This window comes from Branchiostoma floridae, chromosome 9 (assembly GCF_000003815.2).
Source record: "Branchiostoma floridae strain S238N-H82 chromosome 9, Bfl_VNyyK, whole genome shotgun sequence".
Lineage (NCBI taxonomy): Eukaryota > Metazoa > Chordata > Leptocardii > Amphioxiformes > Branchiostomatidae > Branchiostoma > Branchiostoma floridae.
Window position 1 is genome coordinate 11,129,669 of NC_049987.1, and position 14,600 is coordinate 11,144,268.

Consider the following 14,600-nt stretch of genomic DNA (forward strand, 5'->3'; position numbering starts at 1 on the left):
CGACGATTCTGTGGCAATCGCCCGAGTCTCGCTTATAATTATAACTTAATTGCACAACAATTGTACAAGGTACAAAGTATGGCTTATATGTGACAGGGATGGTTTTAGCTGAAAAATACGCGCAACCCTCTGTCGATCTTAAATATGGCCGATCTTCCATCGATACGCCCGAAGACGTGGATACTGTGACAGGGGTATTAAAGAATAAATGGTAAGGTGTTTTTTTTTTTCATAATATATGTACTATAGTGAGAAGCTTGGAAGAATCAATAAATGTAATTTAACATAATCGTAAGGTGGTATCTCGCTGCACTTGAGGCACCGGTGCGGCACTGCGGGGTTCTTTCACTGCGGCAAAGATGTGTTATTTTCGCCGATCTTTTATGATTTAGATATTGCGTAATACGTAAAAGTATGACTTATTTATGTATGACTTAGGAGACAACAAAATACACAAAACGTAAGAAAATTCGTTCTTTATCTCTGAGATTCTTTGAAAATGTTTCGAACCCTGCAGTGCCGCACCGGTGCCCGAAGTGCAGTGAGACCCCTTCTTTGCATAGTGTTTAGCCACAATGTCCGTGCCGTATAGTTATATTTCAGCCATACCATAGATATGGTGAAATATATTGTATTCGTAATGTTTCTTCTTCTCCTGTCAAATCTTCAAAACACGTTATTTATTTGTTCGGCTGTTTACAGACAGCCAGGGCTGCCCAACTAGCCATAGGCTATTGCCAAGAAACACGTTATCTCCGTCGTTCCTGAACCGAATGACCTAAAATTTGGCACAAGGGTAGAGTAAGCAAATACCCTGAGGCTTTTTTTTCCATTTCTTTTTCATATCTGCCTTTAAAATGATTTTATTGAGGTTTTTGTCCATTTTTATGTATATTTTGGCTCACTGTACCCTGGTATTACAGCCAAATGACCTGAAATTTGGTACAGAGGTGCTTTGATCATATGTCCACTTAAAATCCAAAACGGTTTTGGCGTACAGTACAATAAAATGCTTAATTTTGTGATTTTTTGCCATTTTTTTTACACAAAAAAGACATATGTGGCTCCTTTACCCTCGTTTTACAACTGAATGACCTGAAATTTGGTATAGGAATCCCTTTCACATATGCGCACATGGATTCAATAACAACTTAAACATACAGTACAACAAAATGCTTAATTTTGCGATTTTATAGCCATTTTTTTTGACAAAAATAGGACATTTTTGGCTCATGTACCCTCGTTTTACAGCCAAATGACCTGAAATTTGGTAAATGGGTGCTCTAGATATTTATTCAAATGATCATTGTATAATTTTTGGCATAAACCACTTCAAAATGATATATTTGGGGATATTTGGGGTCATTTTCCAATAGCCATGGAGGTCAATTGACCCCCCACCTGCAGACAGCACGTGCACATGTCTATATTTCTTAATTAAAAACTTATTTGGCAACCATTCACGTAGCCTGATTCAACATCTTAAGGATTCGGCAGCCAATCAGCGAGACTGTTGTTATCTGAAAGAGTCAATTCCTGCACGGAGGGGTTATTTTTTTTTCAAATTTATCTTTGGACTAGTGATTATGTAAAGTCTTTCAGTGGGAGTATTTTTTGACTGTTGTAACTTGCAATTTTATACGTGATGTGATGGAATAGTCCATTCTTGCACGGAGGTAGTCATTTAAAAATCATTTTTGGACTTCCATAATTATGTCAAAGTCCTATTTTAGCGGATGTATTTTTGCACTGGTCCACCTTACATAGAGGTATCACAAGAAGAGTCATCACATCAGATATTCATTATAGAACAGTTTTGCATTTCTCAAATAACATGTAAATTTATAAAATAATAGCTAGAAAAATGAATGCTTGATCATGTACAAAAATCAATGCATGCAGCTGTTAATAAATCATGAACCTCTGACTTTACAATTGAGTCAAATTGAGTCGAAACGTTTGGTCTGTCTACAGGACAGTATGTGTGTGATTATACCAAGACCGTTAGACTCAAAACAGCACTCACTACTAGTGGAAAGAGCTTTGACTGGGTAATGACACACTAAGAACGCAAATACCTTATCGGCTTTTATTCGGAAACAGCATGAGGGGGCTATTGAGTATTCTATACCTTTCTAGTACTATGACTGACCTCAAGGGCGCTGACTTGGGGCAAGGAGGATAAATAAGGATGCATTGTACAGTTCAGTTCAGTTCACCCTCGTTGTGCGAGGTGCCACGGATAATGCATTGTACAATCATCCCACATTTTTAATGTATAACTGTTCAGAATAGTCAGTATTTATCCAATCAGATTATTATTGTAGTAATGTGGTCCTGGTGAATTTACACAACACGCAAGTGTCATTTGAACCGCTACGTTGTGTTTACACAACAACGTGTTACAACATCCATCAACTCTAGTCACCATTGACCAGGGAGTGAAATAACAAACACTGTCACTATCTATCATGCAGCAACGAAAATAGTCTTCACAATTTAAACGTCTAAAGTAGCCGGGTCTTTCATGGGTTACACAATCAATACCAATGGTGCTTGGTCTCATTGACAGGACTTCGGCCATGTCACAATTATTGAAAATCCTTCTCTGCTAAGAAGGCGATAACCCGCAGTTCTGTGTAAGTTATCCAGGAGGATTACAATAGTATATGACCACATACTGTCTTTTTAAACAATGAAAGCTTGCGAACGTTGTTCCCTTTCAGTGGACGTCTCATCGTGTGCGCCCCATTACCATGTTGTCAGCAGTGCGCAACGTGGAATGCACGTTAAGGTGGATAATGTTCTCTTGTCGGTAACAGATATCTGAAGAACTGATACGGGTATCACCTAGGCTCACGCTGAAAGATTGACTCATTGTTTGTATACGCCCTGGATCCATAGACAGGCTGCCAAGCCGTGGAAGTTGCGAGGAGACGAGAATAGAGTATAGGTAGAGAGATTAGACCTGCATCTGTCGTGCAGTTCATGTTACCTGGGCTCCCTGATGCAGTAAAGCTATACCGATACCGATAGATTAAGGACTGTGATAATCACAAGGGAGAGGGTAGGTCTATAGGAGAGGGGAAACACCACAGATTGGCCATATTTTATCGGGGACAAGTTGATTTCAAAAGCCGCAGGCAAGCTATCGAAATGGTGACTGGACTTTGCAATGCTGTCTTTATACTGGTCACTGCAGCATCGTTGGTAACGGCGAGTACTACCGTACGGTTTGGTGAGTTTTCTTATTTCCTTTTTTATGTTCAGGGTATTGGGGATGTGTTTTTGTTTTTTATTAAGATGTTTTTTTGTTTTTTTTGTATACTGCGAATGACGTATGAGGGTTTATCTTAAGATCCCCTGGACGGTTGCAATGGTTTTTGGTTGGTGGGTAGGGCGGGATTATGTGTCGGTGTAGGTCGATTTGGGGTCAGTGTGCTGAACTTGGTACTGCAACAGCATGTTTTGTCAAATAAATTTGGTCCTAGACATACTATGGTGTTGATTTTTACTTGGTAGATTAGTGTTAAATTGAGGCTTAAGCAGTGTAAATTCTAGATCCTAGCTGGCTGATGCGGATGCGCATCATTTGGCAGCTTAAAAACAAATCACAATTTTTGTCGGTACGTAACACGTTACACAAGTGACAGATCATGCGTTCAGTATATAAACTTTTTTCCGTATCTTAGCAAACTAAGTTTGTTAGGAAATGCAGAGATCGAGGTAGTAGGAAGGAAGGGATTGGGCGCTCGAATAAGATGTAGACAAGTTTGTAGGTGAGTGATTAGCGACGCAGTATGAGCGAACATAATGTCTGTCCCTTTTTGATTGAAAAAAGATATAATGACTGGAATAAGACTCCAAAACGGTATTTTATTTCAGCGTAACTCAAATTTTACGTAGAAATATATATATACTTTTTCTTGAAATAGTTTTTATTTGAAAAAATTCCAATTTAAAGTTATTTTTGTGATTTTAAAAAGTATATTTTTCGATGTCTAAGTCAAGAACAGGTTGTTCTAAAAAACATTTTGCTCATATGTTAAGCTGAATGTGGTCCTACTTTTTTTATGTGAATTAAATCATTACCATATGTGGAACATCCCCAGGCAAAGATTTCAAAAATGCAGCGCGCAGTTTGTTGACAGCGCTTTCGCGCACTGACCCCATTCCAGTGCCGCGGTAAGGTGTTGGCTCAAGAAACAAGTGAAAAATCTCATGAAGTTTAAATTCTAGCAAAAACTTGTTTAATATTCTTAAAGATGACCTTATTGGCAGCAAATATGTAAATTTTCATCTAGAAGTAATGAACTTTAAAGCAGATATGGCATTTTTCTGAGAGAAATGCTGTATTTTGGACTTTTCTAGGCTGTGTGTCCTGGGGGTTGGCCCACCTGGTAACCGCATTAGTTAATTAGATCGTGATTGGTCCGATAAGCTTTCCTTTTGTTTACATTTTACCGTGACTTTTTTTCTCCGCACCTGTGCACTTTTCAATTTGATACCTGTAATAGAGATAACTTTACGAGTCTTATAACTGACTAGCGCGAAGAGTTTATAATAATTTTTGGTAAGCCGTGCGTAGATATTATCTTTAGCTTGGTTGACTTGAGATCAAGGCTGCAGAATAAATAAAAGGCTCGTGACCAAAAATAGATTCATGTGACGATATTCCGGGTTACATGACGATACTCAAGATTACCTGGCGATACTTCAGGTTACCGACAATACTCCAGATTACTTGGCGATACTCTAACGGTCACCAGACGATACTCTAGGTCCAGGTTACCTGACGATACTCCAGATTGCTTGGTGATACTCCAGATTACTCGATGATACTATAAGTCGCCAGGCGAGACTCTAGGTTATAATTACCACACGATACTTAAGGTTAGCAGACGATACTCAGGGTTAATTGACGATACTCATGTTTACCTAATGATTCTCCAGTTTACCTGACAATACTCCAGTTTATTTGACGAGAATCAAATTTACCTGACGATGCTCAAGGTTACTTGACGATACTCCAGTTTACCTGGCAATGCTCCAGTTTAGCAGACGATACTCAGGGTTATCCGATGATACTGAAGGTTGTCTGACGATAACTAAGTTTACCTTAAATGCCCCAGTTTACCTGGCGATACTCCAGTTTCCTGTCGTGTGTAACGCCACTGTGTACATCCCACAGGTGCGTTATCTGATTCAGCCTTTCCTGCCGCTTCGTCCGCCCTGAAGATTGCTGTGGAGTATGTGAACGAGAATAACCTCATTCCCGGTGTCGTTCTTGAGTACATCGAGAACACAACAACATCCCTCGCTTTCTTGGACATGATCCAACATGGTTAGTTAAATCATTAGTGGTGTAAAAGATAGATAGGGAGGAGTGGAGACAACATTCAAGCTTATCTAGCCGGCTCGGGCGGGAGCTTGACCAAAGTAAATAAGTGATTAGCGGTGTTAACAATGATTGCAGGTTTTGATATTTTCTTTTGTTTAGGGGCAGACACGTAATATTTGCTTTACAAGCGTTAGCGGGTATGTAGAATTGATTGATAATGTAAAGTTAATCAGATCCGTATGTATGCTTTAACTAGAAAAATGAATATACTTGACGTTTGCCATTGCACCGAAAAATTTTGCAACATGTCCATTGTAGAATGCTTCCAGGCATCACAAGGCGTTGTGGCTGTTATGGGGCCGATTCTTTCGTCACAGGTGAGACGTTAGACTTTCCTCAGTATCGTGATTCTTACTACTAGTATTGTGATCTGTGATCATGTTCAAAACAGTGATTTATTCGTCGACGCCGTTACAAATGTGTTTTTCCTTCTTCGGTAGAATTGGTAGATTTACATTGTGGTTGCATATCTGGCCACGGCCAAAACAGTGTTTATCCTGTAACATAGTATTGCACAACGAAGTGTTCTTTGAAACCTTAAAAGCTTTAAAGAATAATCATTATAAAACTTCGATGAAGATAACACTGCAGTGTCACTGACGAAAGATAACGGTATTATCTGAAACACCTGACCATTTCTAAATTCATATCCAGTTGCTTGTCTAATGAGTAGTGACTATTTGGCGAATAATCATAAAATTTCTATTGCATCACTCATTAGTGCCACTTATCCATCAAGCTTATTTAGATTATATACTGTGCTCTATGCTTAACCTCTCACAGGTGAAGGCCACCAGCCCCGTGAGTACCGGACTGTCCCTGCCCCAGATCGCTCCTGAGGCGGCAGACCCCACCTTAGGAAACGCCCAGCATTACCCACAGTTGATCCGCATCTCCTGGCCAGACAGCGTGCTCAGCAGGGCTCTCATCGACCTGTTGGAGCACTTCAGTTGGGACCAGATGAGCATCTTTGTCTCTAACGACGACTACGGTACGACACTCGTTTGATAGACCTTTTCTTGGGTGAGCAACATACATTTCAACCATCTAATATGTGCAACTTGACTGCATCTGTATATCCAGTATAGCTGCCCTTCGGTGTTCGGCAACAATTGGTCTTGATATATTAAACGACCTGTCACACCTAACCTTTGCACATCTAGCTAGCCGTTAGCGTTGTGAATAGTATACCATGCTAAATATTCTATAAGAACAAAGCGCACTTGGGTACCATGGTGTTTGAAATCATCTGCCTTTGAGCATATCCTATGATATTTATCATATCATTATATAAGGTGTTCTGCCCTAGGGTTACATGGCCTGGTGGACTTTCAGCTCATCGCAGGCCAGAACGGATGGCGGATCCACACCATACAGTCGTTCGACCCGACAGAAAATGCTGCAGACATTGAGGTGCAGTCACAGCTGAGAGTCATCAAAGACACAGGTGCAGATTACCAACACTCCTTTCTAAGTTCTTATATACTGAACTGAAAGTTAACGCACTGTATCTTAATTTAGCATCTACTTATTACATAAAGCATTAAGGCATCTGTAACTATGTAGCCGGTATAATCGCCCTTCTGCGTAACACACCTGCACGCGGCGCAGCAGCAAACATAGTTGAATCTTGAAGGTCTCAGATAAAGAATATCGCGATTAGAAGAATCATGAGCTTATAGCATATATCAACTGATAAAAACAACCCTACAGCATTACCACAGTTTACACTCCAAGGCAAACTGTTCATGGTTAACAGTGTATCTACTTACCGCTGCGCAGGAGCCCGCATTATTGTCCTCCACTGCCTGGCATCATACGCAGCTGAGATCGTTCGAGAAGCCAGCACCATGGACATGACCGGAGCAGGCTGGGCCTGGGTGGTCAGCGATGGGATTACCAGCTATGCAAGTGTGAGTGTCACTTTTTGAGTTTGTGTGCGTGTTTAATTTGTAAAAGACCAGCATAACACAAGATTACCAGGATGGATTGTATTGTTATTTAGTATGTGGGAAGGTCTTGATAAGGCCTGGAAACGATTAAATTTTGGGCCCCCCGAGCGGTATGCTACGATACTGCAGTGGAACATCCGGGTTTGATATCTCGAGTTCTGGACATGCTGTGGTCATGATTTTTGAGATGTAAATAGCAATGGCCAAGAGTAAGTGGTAAAGGTTTGTGCCCCCCTAGCGGATTGCTTTGGAACTGCAGGGGCAGGTTTAGTGTCAGACTTTGATATTTTGGGTATCATGACAGGAGCCGACTGTATACGTCTTTTATTTGGGTGGAGGAGACGATCAAGTAGTATAAATTATGCATATGATCCCCTTATTTGCAAAACCAATGAAAACGTAATTAATATACAAATTGTAAGGGTTAAAATCATTTGGCGAAGGTATGGAGTTGTGGAACTCTACTTCTTTGTGTTATTTCTAACGTTGTTACATCACTCAACATCTACACAAACAGTGCAGCCACCATTTTGTCAAAAGGTTTGGTCTTTTTTACATTATATCACAGGATCTTTATGGTACGATCAACGGTACAGTCACCGTGCCGGACTACCTCCAGGGTCTGCTGGGGCCGATTGCACTGTCTACCAATGGAGCCCTCGGTGAGGACTTCATGACAAAGTGGAGGGCGGCCGATCCAGCGGTGTACCCGGGCGCAGGAGTTGCGGATATAGGGGTAAACGAAGTGTTTATGTCCTGCTGATGAGCCCGCATGTATACGGATGTACATATATGATGCCTGTATGTACATATGTGCAGCAAACCACATCAATTGGGAAAGTAAATCTGTAGCAGCATCACAGAAAAATTTTACTATACAGTATAATTAATCAACCAGTTTTACTATACAGTATAGCTAATTTTGCAAAAAAAAATGCTCAGCAGAACAAGGGTTAAAAATAATATTTCGTCAACAGGAATTCAAATATGATAGCTGCAAAACCTTTAAGTCCTTAGTGTGATCTTCCCGCAGCCTTATACAGCCAGATGGGCGGATGCGGTCCTGGCTCTCGCCAAAGCGTTAAGAAACCTTCAGGATGACGGCATCACAGTGACCCCCCAGCCTCTGGACTGTGGCTGCGATGGAAGTGAATCCCAGCCTTGGGCAGACGGGGAGACAATGCTGCAGTATCTGAAACAAGTAGAATTTCCAATATATCTTTTCCTTACATTCAGGGAAAATTGCTTTGAATTCCTGGCCGAAACAATCAATAATCAATTGTAATTTCCGACTTCCTTTTAATTAAATGCTCAGAAACAATGTGTACATAATTCTGGGGTTTACGCACTGTAATAAACAACTACAAAATCCAACAACTTAACATAAAAATTAACTTGACAAAGGATCATGTGTGTCCTGCCAAGGTGTAAATTTCAAGTAATGCAATTTTTAGGTGGAGACAGATGGGGTGACCGGTTATATCCGCTTCGACTCGGCGGCAGCTCGCGTGGATGCACAGTACAACATCGTTAGTTTGAAAAGCGACGGATGGCAAAACGTGAGAATTTACTTATTGATCTAAATTCATTACGATTTTCATGTACATGTAGTTTTCATTGTTCAGTCCAACTTCGAGAGTGTGTGAACTTTACTTTTGAGATGGTCGTTCCTTCTGTTCGTTCCACGTTAACTGACTGTATCATCCCAGGTCGGCACGTGGAACCTCTCGGCTGGGCTAAACATTCACTCTGACGCAGATATAAGATTCGCGGGTGGGGCAACTACAGTCGTTCCGTACATCTCCGACTTGACCAACAAAACCCTGCGGGTTGTAACCATCGCTGCGGACGGCTTCGTGGAAATATCAGACGTCGATAGAGACGGGAACAACGTGACGGGGAACGATAGATTCCAGGGTCAGTCCGGCTAATTTTTGTGCTGATCTTCTTAACGTTATACAATAAGATAGAACCTCAAAGGGTTATCATACGCTCATTTGAGACATTTGGCGATTTCATCAGCCGTTGTTAGTTTTGATACTTATTCCTATTGTTTGCAAATACATGTAGAATTGTCATGTTTTCTGTAGGGTTTTGTATGGACCTGTTATCGTGGTTGTCCACCGAGCTTGGGTTTAAGTACGAGTACTACGAAGTCGAGGACGGACAATACGGCATCTACAACTCGGAAACAGGAAAATGGACCGGACTGGTCGGCGATGTAGTGGATGGGGTGAGACAATTCTTTTAGTCTTGATGATGACAAGAGATTCGTCTATAAAATCTGTCAGCATGGAATCCATTTTCTCCCCTGAAGATGACCTAAGATAGCAATGACAAACATCTGAGTCTACTGGACTCGAATAAACTACATTCCATGACAATTTCTACTTCGTCTTTATAAAATGTCAGGTATAACACAAGCATTCCTTATGTATACATTTATACTGTATATATTTTACAGAAAGCCGACATGGCCGTGGCCATTATGTCCATTACGTCAGAACGACAAGCGATTGCTGACTTCACACTTCCATATTATGACAACGGAATTACCCTCGCCATGCAGAAAGCAAGCTCAAGGTACATGGAGATCGATATACAATTTGTATGATTTGAAGATGGTAAAGATGGAAATAGCATTATTCTACGACGACTTTCAATATGTTAACAAAACAGAAATGCTTTCTCATCATGATCATATAAAAAGGAAGTATTTGGAGTAAACTAGCATGGCCATTTGTAAATTGATCTACGTTTAGATAATCATTGATAATTTCCAGGACTTCAAATACATGGGGCTTTATCAGTCCATTCGAGGGAGAACTGTGGGCCACCATCTTGTTGACAGCCTTGGCAGTGGGGCTCTTTCAAGGCGTTGCAAATTTGGCAACAAAGAACATGTAAGTATTATTCTCATTTGATCAAATGCCACGAAATGTACAATTAAAGAAATTAGGTACATCTTTATTGCTAATTGAAATATTTTAGCCATGATAGTAGTATAGTTAAGGGCGGGGCGACTATTTTCGTGTTATCATTGGTTCAAAACTGTTTATATAAGCCTGGCTACCATCTAAGTTACTATCCCGGGGCTCCCATACGTATACTCTCCCTTATCCGAGGTGAACTCATTATGATGGCATGCAGGACACTGTTGTATCACTCCGCTGAGCTTTGACTTAACCCTCAAACACCCGAGTGGGGTCCATTTGGACCCCAGGCGTAAATTTTGAAGTACCATTTGAACATTTTTGATCTGAAGAAAAATTCCTTCCGTGACTTTGTTAGCCAATATCTTCTATACCTTCTCCTAAGTTTTTATGAAGATTGGTACAATACTGTGGAAGCTATAAAGAAAGTCCGTGATCAGTCCGTCTGGGGTCCAAATGGACCCCCAGCCAAAAAGTGCAGCTTTTGAAACAAAGTTTTGAGTCTAACTCCCTAACCACTTATCCTATCACCACCAAACTTTCAGGGGATAATAAACATGTAAAACTAAATCCTCCTAAAAACTTCTGTGTCATCACCATATAATATGACGACATTATGACGTCATTTAGCTTATAAGGGCGGCCATCTTGGACTTTGACTAATGACGTCATGAAATTAGCATAAATTATAAATTTTGAATCATGAAAATAGCATTGAACTTCATAGAATTTTATTGTTGTAAGAAAACAAGCATGTTTTACCAAGAAAACCTTGTTTAAATCGAAATTGGAATTTTTTTGCAAAAATATGCCTGTCAGAATTCCGTTGCCATGGCAACCCCAAATAATGATAAATTTGTTTTTTTGACAAATTCCCCTCTCTGGTCAGAATAGGTTTAGTGCAAAACATGGTCCATCTGATCTTTTGCATACATTATGATAATGAGGTGGAATTAGCAACACGTTAACATGTCAAAATATTCCTCTTACATTGACGAAGCCATGTATGTACAATGATCACCGAAAGGAATTGGAACTGAGATTTTATGAACAAAACATTTTGGGGTCCTTTTGGACCCCACTCGGCCATTTTAGTCACAAAAAAAGGTCGGGTGCTTGAGGGTTTTTAAGCCTAGGTTACACATAGCCGAATTTAGCTTTCGAACACCAGCCGACCCTTAGCCGACTCAGGTCGGCTGGTGTTCGGGAGCAGTCTTACCAGTTTTATTAGGCCACGCCTATCTTTTGGCGCCGAACATGTCCCGAACATGTCCTAACCATCTCCCGACCAATAAATGACTTATTCCCGACTGTTTCCCGAATGCTAACTAACCTATTCCCAACAATTCCGACCTCTAGCCGCAGACAGCCGAATCACTCCTGACTGATTTCCAACCGATTGCTGACCCTCTCACGACTTGAAATGGACATAATCAGCGATTGTTCATCTTGCACATAATTAACAGGGACGAGGAAAGCGAGGAACCTGCAAAGGAAGATGACGACAAGGAGACAGGTTTCTGGGAGGCTGTGTGGCAGTCATTCGTGGCTCTGGTTCAGCTGGGTCCGGAGTTCCTGCCGAGGTCATTATCAGGTATGACGTTCGTTGTCGATGGAGGAATCAATCGGTATGATAGCACAAATATTTTCATAGTAGTCTGTTATGCTAAATTAGATATGGTTAATAGAGACTCTTATGGCCGATTGTGTGGAGTTTTCTCCTTGCTGTTGGTAGGGTATGAGTTCTATTCCCGACCGAGTCATGATCAAAGACTTGAGAATGGTCCCTGCTGCTTCCTCTGTCTAAGAGTCATTTGGTAAAGAGTATTGTACATAAGTCAACACACAACACTACTAAAGCTGTGTAGCCCTGGGCTACAGAAACGGAGATGGGCGCGACCTATTATATTATACATTATTTGTTGCGGGAAGGACTTTTTTCCAACTCTTTTTTTTCTTTTGAGTAGTTTCATTTTTGTGGGGGTATAATTCCTTGTAAAGGAAGCAAACGATGTGTACATTGTGTAATATATTATGCTTTGTATGACGTAGGTGCTATTGTTTTCATCAATTGGATGTTTCCCTTACAGGTCGTGTTTCTGCCTTCTTCTGGGGAATCGGCATCCTTGTGGCCATCTCTACTTACACCGCCAACCTGGCTGCTTTCCTGACCGTCAGGAACGTAGATAACTCCATCAGTTCTGCCGAGGATCTCCTTTCACAAGTATGACCAAACTCTACCTAGTAATACAGACAGCAAAGCTACCTAGCTGTAGTGCTTTTTTTTCCTAAAAACATAAGTACATTTGCATATCCTGTGTGACATGCAAGTATTGATCTCATGATCTGGCCTGAAAAGCTGTGCGTTGGATAGGTCTTTGGCAAATTAGAGGATAACATCATAATCGCACATGGCATAACCCTACAGAACTTGATATTCAAAATATTTCATTTTGTTGCATCGTTAGACAGAAATCAAATACGGTACAATAAGAACCTACGCGACGTGGGTGTCCTTCAAGACCACTACAACTGAACCGTACCAGTCATTGGGAGTGATCATGAAGGCCAACGAAGATTCAGTCCTTGTGGATAACCTACAGGGGGGTCTGGACAAGATGCGTCAGGAGAAATATGCGCTGTTCACTGACAGTGCAGAACTGGACTATGCGGTAAGTTTTAGAAATATTCCACCCACAGCATGACAGTGGCGTCGTGTGTAGCGTAACTTGTAGAGTGTTAGGCTTAGAACCTAGAGGTTTCCGGTTTGATACTTACTGTGCCCTGACTTTCCTCGCTCCTCACAGGTGTAAAAAAATGGGTACCTTTATCTTCTGTCTGTATGTTTAAATAATTCACAAACTTCAGTGGAGTGCCACATTGTCCTCGTCTGCCCCAGAACAAGTTTTAAAAATTCCACCTGACCTGTACATTACATTTGTTTCTGCTTGATGTTGATGTTGTATTGAAAATTACACTATTAGTGAGACTGACGGATGGTCATGAGTTTGTGTGTCTGTTACATCTTGTTTTGCTCTCTTGGGATCTGCAGGCTAGTCGTCAGCCCTGTGACCTGGAGACCATTGGACGGCTGTTTTGGCAAACTGGGTACGGGATGCTTCTCCCTAAAAACTCCAAGTACACCGTGGAGTTCAACCAAGCTATTGTCAGTGCAGAAGAACGCGGAGTAGTAGACGAATTGGACGTTAAATGGTAGGCATTTTTTCTTCAGAGTAAAGGTAAAAAGACACATATCTTATAGTTTGCTCCGTTCCGCAAAGGAATATGTCCCCAAGAGAATGTTTTGCTTGAACAAAATTACTGAGGCAACGTCGTGCCTTATAGATTCACAATGTAGATCTTTAATTTGCACTTCAAATAGGCCCCAATTTACACGGAGATGAATAGGCTAAGAGAAAAAGTAAGGATCCTGTCATCTTACTTAATTACTTAATTTTCTCGTTCAGGATCAAAAGCCAGGAGTGTTCGGGAACAGACCAGACTGTGTTGGAATCCTCTGTGATCGGACTACAGGACATGTTGGGTGTGTTCGTGCTGGTGTATGGGGGCATGGCGTTGGCTCTCGTCGTGCTGATTGCTGAATTCATCCACTCCTGTAACCAAGATGTGAAGAAGTCGGATCCACATGTAGGAAGATATCATTCTATATAAACATTTTCATAGTTGTTCCTTTACTGTCATATTGCTGTCAGCTGGAATCATTATGGTAACTCAATAGAATAATTCTTCAGTGACTCTTGAAAACACGTAAAACACATACCTCCAAATTTTCGGTATCTTCTCAGTACACCTTGATCATGGTGTGGCCTAATAGCTAGTCTCGCGAGATCACGAGACTAGACCCGAGACTCGCGAGGATTAATCCCCCTCCCCTCCCCTGCTTGCTGAAAATTTGGCAATGACAGACAGTCACTTATATTTCATTACCAACGCAGGACAAGTATGCTTTTAAAAAGAAGTCTCTAAAATTCAATCCCTTTTTCAGATTTTATATCAACTCCTGTATTTGTAGTGACTATCCTGTGGTTTGCCGTGACTATCCTTTGCTGATCTTTGGTTTGCCGTGACACATTTCATATATTCTGATGATGATGCTACAAATGAAACATCTCAAAACTTATTTTGCAGAAGCCGTTGACAGTCACGGAGGCAGCGAAGATACGTCTGAGAAGAATATTCTCTCGTCAGAAGAAAAGCAGCGACATAGTCCATCCTTCAAACATCCAAACGAACCGGGCCTTTATCGTTGACCTTGAGTAGATTCCAGATTGACCTTGCAGAAGTCGTGTGTCA

General features: G+C 41.0%; 1 protein-coding gene across 1 annotated transcript; it reads left to right on the forward strand.

Moving 5' to 3' along the window:
• The first annotated feature begins 3,094 nt into the window (after positions 1–3,094).
• Positions 3,095–14,567, forward strand: LOC118422147 (glutamate receptor 2-like). Its single transcript, XM_035829663.1, has 19 exons — positions 3,095–3,238; positions 5,192–5,344; positions 5,660–5,718; positions 6,185–6,392; positions 6,711–6,848; positions 7,184–7,314; positions 7,922–8,089; positions 8,387–8,554; positions 8,808–8,912; positions 9,063–9,270; positions 9,444–9,586; positions 9,818–9,936; positions 10,137–10,256; positions 11,753–11,880; positions 12,377–12,510; positions 12,755–12,958; positions 13,339–13,499; positions 13,754–13,934; positions 14,436–14,567. Exons 1-19 carry the CDS (start codon positions 3,157–3,159, stop codon positions 14,565–14,567), a joined length of 2,742 nt encoding a protein of 913 aa, XP_035685556.1. The 5' UTR covers positions 3,095–3,156.
• The last annotated feature ends 33 nt before the right edge of the window (positions 14,568–14,600 follow it).

Bases quoted from the DNA above. Each gene is read 5' to 3' on its own strand.
- LOC118422147 (XM_035829663.1), top strand. From the start codon at position 3,157: ATGGTGACTGGACTTTGCAATGCTGTCTTTATACTGGTCACTGCAGCA. The intron at 3,239-5,191 runs GTGAGTTTTCTT...TACATCCCACAG, and splicing joins GAGTACTACCGTACGGTTTG to GTGCGTTATCTGATTCAGCC. The intron at 8,555-8,807 runs GTAGAATTTCCA...TGCAATTTTTAG, and splicing joins TGCTGCAGTATCTGAAACAA to GTGGAGACAGATGGGGTGAC.